Source organism: Eulemur rufifrons, chromosome 8 (genome assembly GCF_041146395.1).
Source record: "Eulemur rufifrons isolate Redbay chromosome 8, OSU_ERuf_1, whole genome shotgun sequence".
Lineage (NCBI taxonomy): Eukaryota > Metazoa > Chordata > Mammalia > Primates > Lemuridae > Eulemur > Eulemur rufifrons.
In genome coordinates this window covers 10,220,698-10,237,802 of record NC_090990.1, presented here as the reverse complement: position 1 = coordinate 10,237,802, position 17,105 = coordinate 10,220,698, and the positions used below count along the sequence as shown (strand labels likewise).

The 17,105-nt window shown below is 62.8% G+C and overlaps 2 protein-coding genes across 3 annotated transcripts in view; one reads left to right on the top strand and one right to left on the bottom strand.

Moving 5' to 3' along the window:
• Window positions 1-2,874: 2,874 nt before the first annotated feature.
• On the top strand, window positions 2,875-8,527 carry MFAP2 (microfibril associated protein 2). Of its 2 annotated transcripts, XM_069477385.1 has the most exons (9): window positions 2,875-2,935; window positions 5,043-5,120; window positions 6,031-6,117; window positions 6,317-6,343; window positions 6,432-6,518; window positions 6,642-6,686; window positions 7,345-7,432; window positions 7,688-7,761; window positions 8,005-8,450. In XM_069477385.1, exons 2-9 carry the CDS (start codon window positions 5,084-5,086, stop codon window positions 8,106-8,108), a joined length of 549 nt encoding a protein of 182 aa, XP_069333486.1. In that variant the 5' UTR covers window positions 2,875-2,935; window positions 5,043-5,083; the 3' UTR covers window positions 8,109-8,450. The 2 variants fall into 2 exon arrangements, with proteins under 2 accessions (XP_069333486.1, XP_069333485.1); XM_069477384.1 differs by lacking the exon at window positions 2,875-2,935 and having other exon boundaries at window positions 5,038-5,120; window positions 8,005-8,527.
• A 1,456-nt stretch (window positions 8,528-9,983) lies between these two features.
• Window positions 9,984-17,105, bottom strand: part of CROCC (ciliary rootlet coiled-coil, rootletin) — a 40,246-nt gene continuing 33,124 nt past the window's right edge. The window contains exons 28-37 of the mRNA XM_069479401.1: window positions 16,370-16,539; window positions 16,142-16,262; window positions 15,696-15,859; window positions 14,170-14,385; window positions 13,242-13,466; window positions 12,644-12,793; window positions 12,167-12,367; window positions 11,862-11,993; window positions 11,056-11,235; window positions 9,984-10,323 (exon numbers count right to left, since the gene is read on the bottom strand). Coding sequence (XP_069335502.1) covers window positions 10,237-10,323; window positions 11,056-11,235; window positions 11,862-11,993; window positions 12,167-12,367; window positions 12,644-12,793; window positions 13,242-13,466; window positions 14,170-14,385; window positions 15,696-15,859; window positions 16,142-16,262; window positions 16,370-16,539 — 1,646 coding nt within the window. The 3' untranslated portion in view covers window positions 9,984-10,236. The remainder of the gene's footprint in view (window positions 10,324-11,055; window positions 11,236-11,861; window positions 11,994-12,166; window positions 12,368-12,643; window positions 12,794-13,241; window positions 13,467-14,169; window positions 14,386-15,695; window positions 15,860-16,141; window positions 16,263-16,369; window positions 16,540-17,105) is intronic.

The following is a 17,105-nucleotide window of genomic DNA, read 5'->3' as shown; positions in this document are numbered from 1 at the left end:
CATCTCCCAGCCAGAACCACGTGCACCATCCCCCGGGAAGGGTGGGAGCCTCTGAGCTCATCCCGCCCGTGGGCCACTGGCCAAGCCCCTCTGCTCTGGAGATGCAGCTCTGTCATCTGGCTCATCTGGGCAGGGAGAACAGGAAAGAAAGGCTGTTTCCTGCCGGCCAAAGCCCCACCAACCTCATTCCGGGAACCCCTGCTGCTGCCCGCAGGCCTGCATGGCAGGAGCTCCGCAAACGTTGGCTCAAGCTGGGGAGAAGGGATGTGGGGTGTGGGAAGGTGTGGGGTCAGGCACAGTCCGACCTCCGCGCCAGGCACGGCATCACCAGCCAGTGACAGGCCAGGGTGGTAGATGCTGTTTAAGGGGAGGACACAGAGACCTGGGTTCGAGTCCCTCTACCCTTAGCCGATTATTCAGGACTCTATTGGGCAGGCATGCGCCAGGAGCAGGGGCTAAAAAGGTGAACAGAAACACATGGGCCGGCGTGCAGCTCACCGCGCAAAGGAAGGAGCACATCTCCAGGGACATGGTGGGAAAAGAGCGACCACACCCACTGTCCCCCACCCACCCAAAGAGCCGCCACTGCTCCTTGGATCCTTAGGGCCAGGGGAATGGGCAGCAGCAGAAGAGAGGACGTGGAAGCGAGGACACTAGAGTCGGCAGCTTTGGGGCCTCAGTTTCCCCCTTTTGTCAAGTATAGGGGACAGCATTTCTGCCGGGCAGTTTCCTCTCCCGGTAGGAATGCACTTGGCACAATGAAGGGCTAAAGGAAAGCGAGGGCTGGGCTGGTTGGAGGGTCCCCTGCTCTCCAGGTGACAGAAGTCCCTGCCATGCTGCACAAGGCATTGGGGGATGGGGAAATATTCATTCCACAAACCAGCACTGGGGAACAAATGACGTGCAGGCCATAGATAGCACTGCTTAAAAGGACTCAAAGTCTATGGGGGAGGCGGAGCAGGGGGCTGCAGGAGATCCCACGGGTAGGGTCTAAACCAGGGGCATCCCCATCTCCCAGCCTGCAGCCCCCACAACTCACCCCTGCCTCAGGCCTAGGCTCCGTGGCCAGGCAGGGCTGAGGGCTGCCCAAGAGACAGGGGACCTGCACTCCCCACCACCACCCAGCTAGCCTCTCCCGGGAGAACTGAGTGTACAGCTCATTCATTCATTCCACCAGCGTTTGCTGCACTGCTGCTCCGAGCCTGCATGTGCCGCTATGCCCAGTGAGCAAAAACAGACCTCATCCCGGCCTGCCTGCGGCCAGCAGGTTCATCAGGAAGGGGGACAGAATCCAAATGGTCACAGACACAGGGCAAGACAGCCATGAGCAGTAACGTCTGAGAGCACGTAAGGAGGAGAAAGGGAAGGTTCCCTGAGGAAGCCAGGGTTTGATCTATGTCCACATGGAGACCTCGGCCAGTGTTCCAGGAGAAACGGCTTCAGCAAAGGCCCTGTGGCAGGGAGGGGAAGAGGTTAAGTGACAGACTACCAAGAAGTCAGCGTCGTTGGAGGAAGACAAGGAGGCAGAGCCAGGCCACAGTGCAGGGCAGGGTCCTTGGAGGACACAGGAGAGTTCAATCGTGATCCCCGGCTCCTCAGAAGCCAGTGAAAGTGTCCATAATCTGGGGTGGGTGGGTGGGGGAGGGCAGGGCCCATGGGGGAAGGCCCAGACTGGGGGCTAGCACAGAGCCAGGCGGGAGATGATTGGTGGTGCAAACTAAAGAAGAAAACCAGGCTTTTAAAGAATTCAAGTTAGTTTCATTTGGAGCCTTACTCCAGTGAGTAAGGGGGAGGTTCAGAGTGTTTCTGCTGGACTGCTCCAGAGCAGCGCTGCAGCCCACGGCTGGCCTACAGGCGGTGGGGGCTCTGCACGTGCAGAAGGCACATTAGAGCAAAATCCCAACCCAGTTTGGGTGCGAGGGTACATCTGAGGGTACACAGAGGCATGATCGTTAACCCTGTCACGTTACCTTGTGTACAGGAAGCAGCAGGGGCCAGGATCACTGAACTCACCTTTTCTAAGAATGCAGTGATTCAAGCAAGAGCAGCTGGGACTGTCCCTACCCTACCGTCTTCAGGGCGTTCTTCCTGAGGGCTGTGCTCAGCAAGCACAATGACACAGCTTCGCAGTGTCTTAGCCCAGGGCGGGAGCGGTAGACAGACTCACCGAAGGTATCTGGGAGGTAGAATGGGCGGTCGGGTGCTGGGCTGGGTGCAGGGCTGAGGGCAGGGGAGCAAGCCTGGGTGCTGGAAGGCCGGTGGGACAACTCCTGGGCCTGGGAACACCTCGAGGGCCAGGTCTGGATGAGGGTTAGGAGGTTGTGAATTTGGACTTGGATGCTTGTTGAGTCGGATGTGCTTAGGGGACACTCGTGGGGCACATGGGCCTGGTCGGGGCTGAAAGAAATTCGGGTTAGGAGCCAGCAAGGCCCCAAGCTCTGGGGTGCAGGAGGAGGAGGAGCTGGCTACGGAACCCCAGAGGAGGAGCTGGGGAGGCAGGTGGGAAACCAGGCCCAGAAAGGTGTCCTGGAAGCTGGGAGAAGCCAGAGGGTGAGCAAGGTTCACTTTCTGCTGAGTGGCCTTGGGTGACAGCTTGGGAGGCTCGGTTTCACCCTCTGTGCAATGGGGTAGCTCACCCACCTCACCCACCTGGCTGTGTAGAGTGAGGACCCGACGTGAGGAGGAGCCAGCGCTTGACACAGACGCCGGGACGGTTGGGCGGGTGCCTCCCCCAGGGCCGCCCCAGAGGACGGTCGGAGCCCCGAGGGCGCGGCGCGGCGCGCAGGCCTGGGCGGAGCGCTCGCGTTAGGACCCAGCGGATCCGGGGCTGGAGGGCGGGCGCCAGCCCGTCGGGGGCCCGGAGGGGGGCTCGGAGCGGGCACAGGGGCGGCTCTGGCGGGCAGACTCGGAGCGGGCGGCGGAGTGACCCGGACAGGTAGGCGCGGGCCCGGCGCTCGCGGTCCGGGGTCCGGGGTGGGGGCAGGGGCGTCGGCGGGGCCCCAGGCGCGGGGGTGCCGGCCTCTCCAGGCTCCCGACCCTGGGGGCAGCTGCCGAGCGGGCACCTGGAAAGTTTGGGGTCGCTTTGGGGGTAGGACACGAGTTGGGAAGGGCAGGGAGCCCGAGTTTGGGGGAGCCAGCGGTGGGGACGTCGGGGGATGAGGCGGCTTTTGTCTCCCGGGGAGGCTGGAATGTGGCGGGTGGGGTGGGGGGCCGGTGGGAGCAGCCGAGACAGAGACGCAGAGAGACAAAGAGAGATCAGAGACCGTGGAGCCCTAGGAGCTCCGAGCAAGTTTCCGGGCTGATTGTTCCCAGCTGTGTGGCTGCAACATCTGGTTTCCTCCTGCGGGGACACCCCCTGCCCGGCCTCTGGAGCAGGCAGAGCCTCCCTCAGTCTGAGCCAGCGTGGGGAGCCCTTGTTCCCCTCCTCCCTGGGATGCAGAGGAGGGGAAGGAGGCAGTTATGGAAGGGGCTCGAGGTGGGGGTGCAGCCTCCTGGGCAGGTCCTGGCCGTCCCCATGCCCCAAAACCCCCTTGTCTAGCAGCGCTTGGAGGTGTGGTCCCCTGGCGTTACTCCCACACTGACTCCTCTCTCCAGCCCCAGCCCCAGCCTGTGGGCCCCCTTCCCCCACTGAGCCTGGGCCAGGGTGCCAGTCCTGGGGGAGGAACACCATGGCCGGCGGGCACTGAGAGGCATCGCCCCAAGCTCTTGAGGCCCCGCAGGCTGCGCTGACCGTGTGGGGGTGGGGGCAGCAAAGAAAGATCTTTAGGTCTCCATCCCCCTGCCGTGAGGAGGCCCAGGGTTTTCAGAGTGGGGGTGTGGGGAGCCAGATGTCCCCTGCTTCTGGGGCAACTTGAGTCATAGCTCCCCCATCCCACCCCCACTCAGAGGTGCTGGATGTATGAGCCCGGTGGGGGTCAGGGAGGTCTCAGGAGTGGGCGAGGGGGGAAAGCTGGCCACGTTTCTGCCCCTCTCCTAGATCCCCAAGGGTAAGTACAGCAAAGTTAGCGTTTCCAGTTAGCTGTCTGGAAGAACTTCCTGTGTCGGGGCAGGGAGGGGGCCCTCCTGGATGGATGAGCCGGTGGCCTCGGCCCTCACAGCCCTCTCCGCAGAAAGCCAGTGGTCTGGAGGTTGCCCTCCACTGAGCTAGGACCCGACGTGGGGACCTGCAGGCTCCACCAAGTCCGCTGTGTGTCCGAGACTGGAGACCAGACTCCACCAGGGGTTCTGGAACGTCGGGAACCTGGTGAAAAGTGTGCACCAGTGCCCTCTCCCCCAAAATTACACACACATCACTTGTCCTACAATGTCAGGGTGTTCAGAACGCCTGGGCTGGTGACATCATGGCCCCCTCCGGTGCTGCCCCCCTCAGACTCCCCTCTAAGTGCTTCCTCCTGCTGCAGAAACAGACCTCAGGCTCTGAGTCTGTGATAAAGACGGCCAGGTCCTGGGAGGCCTGAGGCCTGGCAGGAGAGGAGTCTTCTGGGGGCTGGGAGCCCTGCCCGGCCTGGCTGCTCTGGGAGCCCCGGGCCGTGTGCACGTGGTTTCCTGCCTAGAGAGATGCTCCGGGCCCAGGGGCTAATTGGGAGCAGGTGGTGGGCTTGGCCCAGGCTGCTGAGCCCCTGCCGTGATGCTGGCTGGGCAGAGCTGGGGTCCCCAGTATCGGCCCGGGCTCAGGGACTCCTACAGTTGGTGCACTGGACTCCCAGGGAGGGCTGGGCCAGAGGGGTGGCCATGGGCGTGGGTGAGGAGAGAACGGTCAGGGCTGGCAGAGCATTAGAAATGTCCCCTCAGTGATCAGGGCAGGGTGGGGTCTGTTTGTCAAGATCAGCCCCGGAGCCAGGTTGGAGGCCTTGTCCCTTGTGACCCAAACACCCAGATGGGACTACCCAAAGTAGCCCCGACCCCCGGCCCCCCGGCTCCCCAGATGCCTGGGTTCTGCTCGGGGGGCCTGCTTCTCCAGGCTGAATCCAGGGGACCAGAAGTGGGCTCTGCGGTCCTGGGTCCTGGGCCTGGGCACAGCTCCCCCGCTCCCCTTCCTCCAGCTGTCCTCTGACACCACCCCGGCCTGCCGCTCTCCGTGGCCATGAGAACTGCCTACCTCTTCCTGCTCTTCGTGCCTGGTACGTGACTCCCGGGGCAGGGGGTAGCTCCCCTCATGTGGGGTGGGAGTAGGGTTCGTGCAGGGGAGCTCACAGTGAGCCTTTGTCATGCCCGGTGGCCAAACTCAGCTCCTCAGCCACCAGGGCCACCCGCCTGGCTGTCTGGCATCTCGTGGGCCTTCCCCCCCTCTTCCCACGGCGGCAGCAGGCAGGATCCCGGAGAGCGGGCACACCCCAGGCATCAGAAAGCCACGCTTTTCCTCTTACTCACTGCCCCTCCTGGGAGCCGATGCGCAGGAAGGAGCAGGGGGCACCCAAGGCGGGGAGTCCAGAGGCCTGGCTTGGAGACCCATTTGGGGCCCTCCCACCCTCTACATTCTTGACCCCGGAGGGGTCCCTGTTGGCCAAATGAGCTATCAGTGGGCATCACAAAGGTCCTGCCATGCCTAACATTCATTCACGAGATAAGTGACGAGCTCCCACTATGTGCCAGGCACTGGGCTGGGCCCTGGGGAAACAGCAGGGAACTAGGCAGACGGACCCCTGCCCTCCCCACGCTGCCAGGCTAGGGCAGGGGGCAGCTACTGAACAAGTAGACACGATCCCCTTCAGGCTGGGTGCTGGGTGGACATCAACAGGAAGACGGTGGGGCCAGGGACGCCGCCCCAGAGAGCTGCAATTTCAGTTAAGACCTGAGACCTGGGGGAGAAGCTGAGCAGGTGTCACAGGCCCAGGGAGAGCCAAGTGCAAAGGCCCAGAGGCAGACAGGAGCATGTTGAGTCCTGGGAGCAGCCAGCAAGGGGGACGGGCAGGACACGGTCAGGGAGGTGATGCAGGACGAGGTGACCCCCACCGCGCCTCCCCAGAGCACCTTGGGGGCCCTGTTGTCCCTCCCTGGAGGCACCCCCACATGCCTTGCCTCCCACCGCAGGCCTGCTGGCGCAGGGCCAGTATGACCTGGACCCGCTGCCACCGTTCCCTGACCACGTCCAGTACACACACTACGGCGACCAGATCGGTAAGGGCCTTCCACCCCGGCCAGCCCTGCCGTGTCACCCCGGCCCGGTTCCCCCACGTGCACGGCTCAGCCAGGGACGGGGTGGGGGAGGTTGCAGGGAATCCTGGAGGTGGGTCCCTGGCTCAGTTGTGACCTCGTTTGCCCCTGGGGCTAGGGGTTGGCCTGACCCCCACCAATCCCACATTCTCTGTGTTTGCAGACAACCCAGACTACTATGATTACCAAGGTAAAGGCCTTGCAGCTGGAGTCGGGGGGCCCACGGCCCCTGGGAGGGGAAGGAGGGGGCAGACCCCCTTACCCTCCCCTGGTTGCAGAGGTGACTTCTCGGCCCTCCGAGGAGCAGTTCCAGTTCCAGTCCCAGCAGCAAGTCCAACAGGAGGTCATCCCAGCCCCCACCCCAGGTAGGCCACAGCCCCTGCTCCCGCCCCTCCCCCGTCTCCCCTGCAGCCCTGGAAGTAGGGGGTCTGTGCCAGGGCTGGGCATCAGACCCTCCCAATCATCTGTCCGGCCTCTCTCTCCACCAGAACCAGGAAATGTGGAGACGGAGCCCACAGAGCCCGGGCCTCTCGGTAAGAGCTTTCCTGATGGTTAGAGAAACGGAGGCGCAGCCCCGGCCTCTGAAGTTGGGGTGAAGCGGGGGGCGGCGCTGGTAGGACAGAGGCCTTGCCCTTGCTGGTAGTGCAGGCTGCCAGTGGTAACGTGGGGGCGGAGGGAGCTTGCAGACGTGCCCCTGCTTTAGGCTGGCAGCTCCTGGAGATCCAGCCTGCTTCCAAGGGCCTGGCTGGAGGCTGAGTTGGCCGCAGCCTGGGGAGGCCCCTCTCCTCACAGACACTGGGGGGAGGCGTGCCGGGGCTGCCTGCCAGCCAGGAGGGGCCGGGAGCCCAGGCTGGCTGAGCCAAGAACCCGAGCGAATGAGATGCACGTGTGCAGGAATCCGGGCGCTTGCCCTCGCGTGGGCTCCCGTGAGTGGGCGTGGACTTCCGCAGCCGTGCGGGCTGCGTGGTGAATGTGTGCGTTTGAACGTGTGCTTGTGTCTGCGGTAGTGAATCAATACACTGTATCAAAGTGGGCAGCCCGGGGGGCCCGGCAGTGCTGTGTGTAGGTGGGGCATGTGTAGGGGGTGTCCGGGCCGGCCCTGACGGTACAGGCGGGACCCAGTCTCAGGTGGGTGAGGTTGGAGGCTGCCCCCCAGCTCTGGGCCCCAGTCTGACCCTACCCGCCACCCAGACTGCCGCGAGGAGCAGTACCCGTGCACCCGCCTCTATTCCATACACAAGCCTTGCAAACAGTGTCTCAACGAGGTCTGCTTCTATAGGTGAGCACAGGTGGGCAGCCCTTGGGAGGACTTTGGGGGGGATGAGGGTGGCCAGGGGGTAGGGGATGGCTGGCTTTGGCCAGCCAAGGTGGGAGTTTGGGGAAAACATAGCGAATCCAAAGTTGAACTCAGCTCTGTGGTTGAGCTCAGGCCTGGGACCCTGACTCCAGGGCTCCGATGCCAGATTCTGTGCGGGCTGTCCCAGTGGGGATGGGCGAAGGGGGTGCTGAGACCCATCCTGGCCTCATCCCCCAGCCTCCGCCGTGTATATGTCGTCAACAAGGAGATCTGTGTCCGCACAGTCTGTGCCCACGAGGAGCTCCTCCGAGGTAGGAAGCCCCCGCCGCTAGGCGTCCCCTGCCCCGTGACCACTTTGTTACCTAGCCAACCGTGCACCCACCCGATGCTTATTAAACACGCATGCGCCACACTCCCAGGGCACCCCGAGCTCCCACCCCCACTACTGTCCATCCTCAGCGCCGCCCCAGCACCAGAGCCGGGAGGGGTAGCGGTTCCCATCACCCAGCCACACACTGACCCCCGCCTCCGCCTCCCTCCTGCCCTGCCAACAGCTGACCTGTGTCGGGACAAGTTCTCCAAATGTGGCGTGATGGCCAGCAGTGGCCTGTGCCAATCCGTGGCAGCCTCCTGTGCCAGGAGCTGCGGGGGTTGCTAGGGTGGAGCCGTGTCCTGAGCCCCGCCCTCCTCAGATCTGGGGGCCTCGCCCCACCTGACCTGGTGCTTTTCTCCCGTCCTGAGTTCCCTTTATTGTGTAAAAAGTTAGTGGACTGCAGCCCTGGGGTGCGGGCTGTGGTGCCCCAGGCCCCACTCCCAGCCTGTGGCCACTCCTGGGGCATGACAGGGGCTCCCCACTGCCCAGTCTCCGCCCCCTTGGTGGGGAACACCTCAGGCCTCCCTGTGGGACCTGGACCCCGGGGGCCTTCTCAGCCCCTCTGAGGACAGTCCCCCGTTCATAGTCCCCCGAGGTAGGCTATGCCCCTCATCCCAGCTGGTCTGCTTGGATTTCCTACAGCCCCCTGGGCACGGACCACCTTTGTTTGTTTTATACAAAATTAAAAACAAGTTTTTACAAAAGATTCAGAGTCACTTTTTCAGTTGCGCGCATAGAGGGGGTAGCCAGGTGCCTCCAACACTGCCTGTCCCCACTGAGAGGCTCCCAGCCCCCTGGAGAGCAAGGGCCACTCCTGTGCCTGTGGCTGCTCCGGTCCCAAGCCACCCGCCCACCGCATCAGCTCTGCCCTGCCCAGAAGCACGCGCCACGCCAGTGTGTGCCGGCACCTGCGTGCGTGTCGCAGGGGCCGCGTGGGAAATGGAGTTTCAGGGATGCGAGTTTCTCATTATCAAAGCTGCACGGGGAAGGCGTGAGTCCCTGTCACCAGAGGGATGCAGCCAAGATGGGACGCTGCCCGCGGTGACAGGGGAGGCAGGTCGAGGCAGACAGACCTGAGATCCAGGACTTTTGGGGGCGGAGCGGGGAGACTGGTGAGGTTGAGGACAAAGCAGAGCAAGTGTCACAATACGGCCCTCTGAGCGGCACTGGGACCAGGCTCTGCGTGAGCTTCAGCACACTGTCCTGTTTAACCCTCGAACAGGAACATGTGGTGGGTATAGTTCATAGCCTCATCTTAGGGAAACTAAGCCCCCTGAGGGTCCACCGCTGTAAGTGGCAGGGCTGTGACAGGATCTGGCTGTTGGACTCCAACAGGTGAGGACGAGCTTCATTTCTCCCTCAGACACAGACTGGGCCCCTCCTCTGCGAACTTCCTCAGAGCCAGCCTGTGAGGCAGATTCCCATTTTACAGATGGGCAAACCGAAGCTCAAGAGGTTAAGCAGCTTTGCCCAGGATCACTCAGTGGGGCCAGGGCAAGATGCCATGTTCACTCCCAAACCCGCCCTGTTCACCACGCTGCCTGGGAGGCCTGTCACGGACCAGAGTGAGGGCTCGGACCTGAGGGGGGGCCAGAGAAGGCAGCACAGCTTGGGCTGCAAAGAGAAGCTGTGCAGACTGGGTCACAGCCCCCGGCCTCAACAGCCCCATCTGCTAAATGGGGTGGATCCCAGGGGCCTCGCCACCCCAGATCCTGTGAGGTTGGTAAGCTCCTCCCCAACACAGGCTTCTGTCTCCCCTGTCTCCCCTGCACCCCTCCCTAGTGGGCCCCATCCCTCCCGACCCAGCCCCTACCTGTCCCCCCTCTCATGTCCTCCCAGGTAGAGGGCACACTAATAGCAGAAAAGGGACACATCTGTACAAACCGGTTTTAGAAAACGGAGTCTTCTTGTTACAAAAAACAAATAGTTCTGAACAGTTAACATTGTAAAAAGGTATAAAAATACAGGGACTCTGAGCTCGCTGAAGAATTTCCTGACAAACACTCTGAACTAAGGCGGAGAGGTCTCGGGGAAGCCGGAGTCGGCCTGGGTCTCTGACCCCGGCCCTGGCCCGGGCCCCTCCCACGAGCCCATGCTCCAGGCCTGCTCCAGGGCCGGCCAGAGACGAGGGCTCTCCCAGCCCTGGCTTGGCTCGGCCGCCCTCAGGGAGGACCCTGTACAATCCAGAGTACGGAGTGGGGCTGGACTGAGGAACAGCCCACAGACCATGGGGTCCTGGGGATGCCAGGAAGCCACTGCTGGGTCTGGCCTGGAGCTGGAGATCCCCCTCCCTGGCCCTGCCACCTGGCTCCTCCTCACCCCCAGCGCGGGGGCCCCGAAGGACCAGGCCCTGCGTGGGCTGTGCTGAGAGGAGGGCACGGGGCTGCTCTCCAAATGCCGGCCGGGAAGGGGCTCATTTCTCGGGGGGGCCGGAGGGTGGAGAGAAGGGTGCTGAGCTCCTTCGAAGCTCCTGCTGCAACTGGCCCTTCAGTGTGGACACCTGGGGGAGAAAGAGAAGGTAAGGCCAGCCCAGGTCCCCAGCCCGACTTCACACAAAGGGAGGCACAGCCGGGAACCCAGAGGGACCGATGTGCCTGTTTCAGGGACGGTCTGGCCTCGCTAAGAGCCGGGGAGGGAGGGGTATCCTTCCCTCCTCATGTTGCTCCTTACGGAAGCCAGGTGTCTGCTGAGGACTCAGCAGGTTTGGGGGCCACCCCCCAACATCCTTTATCCCCTTCATTTGGGCGGGCCCATCCGTAGCCCAGACTCAAGGGGTGGACATGTGACCCAGGCCCGGCCCACCCGAGCAGCCTTGCCCTACAGACACGGCTGTTCATGCATGGTCAGGAAGGGGCCTGTGCTCCAAGCAGGCGCTGGGGACCCGCCCTGGGACCGTTGCCCGCACTCTCAGGAGGAAGGCCCTCCTCCCCGCTCCCGTGATCACAGGTTGCTGGAAGAAACTGAGGCTGGAGCTGCGGAGGCCACCTGTGCCCCCAGGGAGAGGGGCGCCCTGGGCAGGAGCCAGAGGACAGCAGGGCAAGAGGGTTGAGTCCCAGCAGCACCACCGGAGCCTCTGGCCCAGTCACGGCTGATACCAGCACAGACCCACCGCCCTGTTCAGTTTTGGGAGCCATCGACTGCTCATACCGAGGTCACGACTGGCCCTCTCCTCCTCCACTTCCTCCAGCCCCGCGCTTCCATCCTGGCCCAGTCCCCCCAGGGGGCTGCGCACCTGCTCCTCCAGCCCGCGCACCCTCTGGCGGTGGGTGCGCTCCCGCGCCTCCAGGGTGCGCTCGGTCTGCGCCTGGGCGCTGCGCAAGCGCTCCACCTCCTGCTGCAGCTCCAGCCGCTGCTGCTCGTCCGCCTCCAGCTGGGCCGGGCTCGGGTTCTGCTCCAGCGCCACCACCTGGGCCTGCAGGGAGGGGCCGCTGTCAGGGTCCCGGCCAGTGTGTATGCGTGTGTGACCTCCCTGGGGCGCAGCCAGCACAGGTGGGGATGCAAGACAGATCCTCCCTTGTCCCCCATCCCACTGGCCCTGACAGTGAGCCCGCGAATCCCGGGTCAGGGTGCCCGGCGACCCTCACTCGGACAGGCACGCACTGTGAGACACACAGGCACAAAGGCAAGCGTGTAAATACTTAGCCAGGTCACACAGGTGCATATATGTGCGAAAGCCCAATACTCCTACACATCTGCATACGTGACAACATCTGTACACAAACACACATATATTCATAATCCCTAGACATGCCACACGGTGTACAAGATTCATGCTACGTGCACAAGAATACTCACATGGACACTCACACTGCTACACGTGCACAACACACACGCACCCACGGGCTCACGTGCTAACAGGCCTTTAGTGCCTTTTCTGTACACCTTGGGGAGAACCCCCTCCGTGGCCCGGCTGGGACACCCCTCTAAGGCTCCAGGCTCCTGGGTGGTGGGGGGCGAAGGCCCCCCGGCCACCTGGGACTGCTTAGCCTCAGGCTGGGGATGAAGCTGGGGTCCTTGGCTGGGTGGGCGGGGCCAGACCTCCAGCTGCTGGATCTGCCTCTGGGCCTCGGCCAGCTCCAGCTCAGCCCCTGAGAGTGTGCGGTCCAGGCGGCCCTTCTCCGCGCTCAGCCGCACTGTGTCCTCATGGCTGCGAAGCTTCTCCCGCTCCACCTAGGCGGGCAGGGCAGGGCAGGAGGGGATCAGGGTGCTGGGGAGGAGCTCCGAGAGGGGTCTCAGGTTCCCCACACCAGTAGAATAACCTAACACCGGCAGCGGCAGCAGACCTGGGGACACGCAGCCAGGACCACGGCAAGGCCCCAGAGGACGTGAGGGGAGCAGCCCACCTTGTCCAGCGTCCTCCTGAGGGCCACGCGGTCCTTCTCCAGCCGCAGGGCCGAGCGCTCCACCTCCCGCTTCTCGGCTTCCAGCTGAGCCAGGGCGCGCTGCAGGCTGCCCAGACGCTCCTGCAACAGCCGCCGCTCGTCCTGCAGCTTCTGGACCGTGTGCAGAGCCGCAGCCTCACCCTCCTGCCGCTGCCGCAACACCTGCAACGCAAGCCAGGCCTCAGCCCTGCGTGTCCATCTGCAGCTTGGGATGCTGAAGCTGCTGGCCCTGTCCACTCACTCAGTAGTCAACTGTGAGACCAGCACTGGAGAACTGGTCCCTGAGGCCAGCCAGTTCCGCTGAGCCTCAGTTTCTCCACGTGTCCTCGCTGGAGGCTGGGCCAGGATTTGGGATAAGGTTGAGATGGATGGGAAGGCCCCCACCCCATCCAGGGGACTCACAGACCTGGGGACAAAGGGGCCCACCCTGGCCCTCACCTCCCTCAGCTGCTGCAGCTGGCCCTCCGCCTCCGCCCGCTGCAGCTCCAGGTCCGCCAGCTCGCCCCGCACCGTCTGCACCTGCTCGCCCAGGGAGCTGCTCTGCTTCCGGGCCTCAGATAACGCCTGCCGGGCAGCGTCCAGCCGTTCCTGCAGGACAGGGCCAGTGGTGCCGGGCTGGCCTGGGAGCCCTAAGGCAAAGGGCCTCCCTCTACGCTGCCTCCGGGCAGGTTCCCAGCCCATAGTCATCTCACTGGAAGGGTGAACCAGGCAGCAAGCCTGGCCCACAGCCTATCCACTGACCTGCATAAGGCGGGAGCCACCCAGACCCCAGCCCTCCCCATTAACTCTGCACCTGGGTCCCCGCAAACCTATACTAGTGGGCTTGTTCTCTTATTGGACACACCCTCTTCCAGAGCCTCTGCTCATTGGATGATGCTCTAGTGGGCCCACCCCTCCCTCAAAAACCTATTCTCATCGACTGGCTACTTAGGGTCCCCAGCTGACTGCCCCATTGGCTGGCTCCTTACCATGCCTGCTCTCATTGGCTGACTCTCTCACTGTGCCCACCCCAGCCAGACCCCAGACACTCCCATACCTGGAGCACTTGACGGTCATGTTCACAGGCGGTCAGAGCCTTCTGTAAATGCAGATTCTTGTCCTGGGTGCTGGTGAGGCTGGTGTTGCTCTGGGCCAGGGCCTGTGTCAGGCCCTGCACCTTGTCCCGAAGGGTCCCCTCGCTCTCTTCCACCTTGGCCAGGGCCCCACTCAGCCGGTCCACTGTCAGCTGCAGGGTCCCTGCCTTCACTTCACTGTCTGCTACCTGGCAGGAGGACAGACAGGACAGTCAAGGAGCTCTGTTCCCATCTGGTCTCTACACCTCTGCTCCCACTGTGACCTCTACCAGGTATGCTCAACCCAAGCCCTTCCCACCTCTGGGCCTCCATGATTGATATCCACTCTTCCCGTGTACTCTCGCTGGCTCAGCCTGCTGCAACTTGGGCCCAGGTTACACTGCCAGTTAACTACCCTTGACCAGAACACCATCAACCTGGTTATCTCAGACCCTGTGGTCTCTTCCCTGTCTTCATTCCCCTTTCCTCCCTGCTACAGAAGGGAAACAGTAACCACCACAACCTTGAAGTTTTCTGTGTTTTTGACTTTGGTGGTGTCCATGCAGGACTAGCAGAGTTACTGAACATTCCAGTTAGAGTAAGCTTCCTAGCAACCAAGGCAAAAAGGGAAACGAGTAAAATCTGTATCTCTAACTTGTCTCACATGACTTCTCTAAGTGCAGATTCTGTCATCAAATAGTCCTGAATTCTAACTTTGGCTCTGCCTCTTATTATAACAGCTATGTGATTTTGGACAATGACATCATCTCTCAGCCTCTATTTGTTCATCTGTGAAATGGGGATGATGGTAATACTGGCCTCACATGGTTGTTGGGAGGATTGCATAGTTCCTGCACAGTGCTTGGCAAAGGGCATGCAGATGCTGGGGTTGTGAGCGGCAGCGGGGCCCACCTGTCTCTGCAGGGAGTCCACCCGATCCTGGAGGGCCTGGGCCTGGGCCTCGCGGTCGCTCAGGCCCAGGCGGCTGCGCTGCAGCTCCCCCTCGAGTGAGCGCCGCTGCAGCTCGAGCTTGATGGTACGGCTCTCGGAGGCGTCCAGCACCTCCTTCAGGCGCCGCTTGTCACTCTCCAGCTTCACCTCGTTGGCCTTCATCTTGCTGATCTTCTCCTGCAGGGGGCAGGGCTCAGGCCTCGGATGTCCAGTCCACCCCACAGCCCTCCCCCATGGCCCTGACTGACCCTTGGGAGGAAGTGGAGAACAGTGTGACCCACAGGCCATGTGACCCAGGACTGCCCCTTCCTGCACTCCGGCACTGTTTCACGTCTGTAGAGTAGCGGTACTGGATTGGTCTGGGGGTACCACAGCCTGGGTGCTCACAGGAGCCCTGGGGAGGGGGCTGTGAAATGTGGATTCCAGGGCCCTTCCCCTGCTCTGCTGACCCCCACTCCAGCAGTGGGCCCAGAGCTACATGTGTGACCTGAGCTGAGCCCAGTAGCCCTGGGTGGGCCCCACTGTCCTAGGGTTTGAGGGGATGATCCCCTCCCCCACACGGTGGTCAGCAGTAAAGGAGGCCTAGGGGGTGTAGACAGGATAGGAAGATAGATCAGGGGTCCTCTAATTTGTGTTACTATCCTGGAGATGGGTAGGTCAAGGGGGGTGTTATTACAACCTCCCCAGTCCCCACCCCGAGCCTGGCCCCTCTGCCCCCTGCTCTGAGCCCCAACCCTGCCCTGTCTGGGCCCAGGGGCCCCCACTCTGGCTCCTGCCCAGCTTTGTTCCTGGCCTCCTCCTGCAGCCCCCGCGGCTGGGCCCAAGGCCAGACATGAAGCCGCAGACACAACAATCCAGCTAAGCCCGGCCCAGAGCCAGAGGCAGGGGCTGAGTCCCAGGCCAGCACTGGAGGGCCCGAAGAACAGGGGAGGGAGGAGGGGGCTCCAGCTGCGAGAAGGCAGCCTGGACAGTCACCACCAGGGCCTGGGCTTCCTGCCCAGACACAAAGACAGACATACACAGGTACACCAGGTGAACACAGATGTCACCCAAGCATACATAAAAACCAGAGAACACCACGTGGCTACACAGAGACATAAAACAGAGGCCCCTGAGCACCAGCCACGTGCAGAGAGCTCACGTGCATCATCTCTGAGACAACTGTTGGCCTCCCCTTTCCCCGATGAGGAAAATGAGAACCAGACAGTGGACTGGCCCAAGGCCAATAACAGCAGGGCCAGGACTTGAACCCAGGTGTGTCTGGCTCAAAAGCCCAAGCTCTTTTTTCTACGGCTAGTGACCACGAGTGAAACGAGATGATGGAATCAGAACGTGCTTCTGTAGGAAAAGTCGAAGGCTGCTCGCCACAGTGTGCTGCAGAGGGACTCGGGCAGACAGACACAGAGAGACAAAGGGCAGGGCTCGGACACCCACTCTGGCACGCACAGACTCCCCCTCACCCCCGCCAGCCCTCAGCTCCTGCCCACCTGGCTGGCCCGGAGCTCGCTCTCGGTGGCCTGCAGGGTCCTCTCCAGTGTGGCCACCTGGTCCAGCGTGGCCCGGCGCTCCCGCTCGCTGCGCCGCACACTCTCCTCCTGCAGTGCCAGCTCCGCCTGGGCCTCGCTCAACCGCCCACTGATGCTGCGCCGGGCTGCAGCCGCCACCCAGCCCCATCAGGCACGGCCGGGCACAGCCCCAAGACCGAACCAGGCCACAGAATGCCCAGCCCTCACGCCACCCACCACAGGCCGGGCTGCACCCTTGAGGATATATGGGTCTGGACATGAGTGAAGCTGAGCAGGGAGGGTCCCCTGCAGGAGCAGGTCCCCTGGCCACAGGGCCAGGGCAGGCTCACAGGTCGCTTCCCCAGGCTCCTACCTCAGCTGCTCAGAACACAAGAGAGCAAAGCTGGGGCCCTGGAAGTCACACTTACCTTCCTCACTCTCGGCCACGGCCTTCTGCAGCTGCCTGGCCCGCGAGGTCACGCTGTCCCTCTCGGCCTCCATCTCAGCTAGCTGCCGACTCAGGGCGCTCGTCTGGGCCCGAAGTTCATCCTGCAGCCCGACGTGGGGGGAGAGAAGGCCCTGCTATGACACCCTGCACCCCGTCCAGAGCCCCCAGCCGCACGGTTCCCTATCGAGCCACTCAAGCCCAAGCTCACCCGTTCTCTCTGGGCACCCCGCAGCTCCTGCAGGAATTCCCGGAGGGCCCCCCGCACTGCATCCGGGTCCAGGTCTGGAGGTGCTGGGGATGTGGCAGGTCCCGGCGATGGCGGCTGGGCCCCAGGACTGCAATCTAAGGGGCTGGGGCTGCTGAGCCCTTCCTCGCTTCCTAGAAGAGAAGACATGCTCAGGGATACAGAGGCCACTGGCCTCTCCTACTTGAAGGGTTCGGAGCCGCAGGCTCCCAACATATCTCATCACGTTGTCCCTGCTGCTTCCAACAGCCCTCTCGCTTAAAACACTTAGCCGACCCCCAGCTCTCAGAATTAAGCCCAACTCCTCTGCATAGCTCAGAGGCCCTGTTGCCCACCCTCTCACCCTTCGCAAGCAGGCCACTCTGTATCACCTCAACTCCCTCTAGAACATTCCCTGTGCCAGCCCAGCCTGGGCTCATGCTGCCCCCTCCCCCCATGGTTTCTCCTTGGCTGACACAGCCTGCAGCCTACCCTACCCCCTCAGAGGGCCCCTGACTCCAGGCTGGGTTGGGGTGAGCTCAGCCCACCTCATGGGGGTCTGTGTCTGCCTCCCACCCAGATGAGCACCATGAGGTGCTCTCTCTCCTGTCCACCACTGTGTCCCCAGGGCCCAGCCCAGGGTGGACACTCCATCACCTCAACATCTTCCTGTACGATCACTATGTGCCAGGCACTGGGCCAGTGCTTTCCCTGTGTTGCC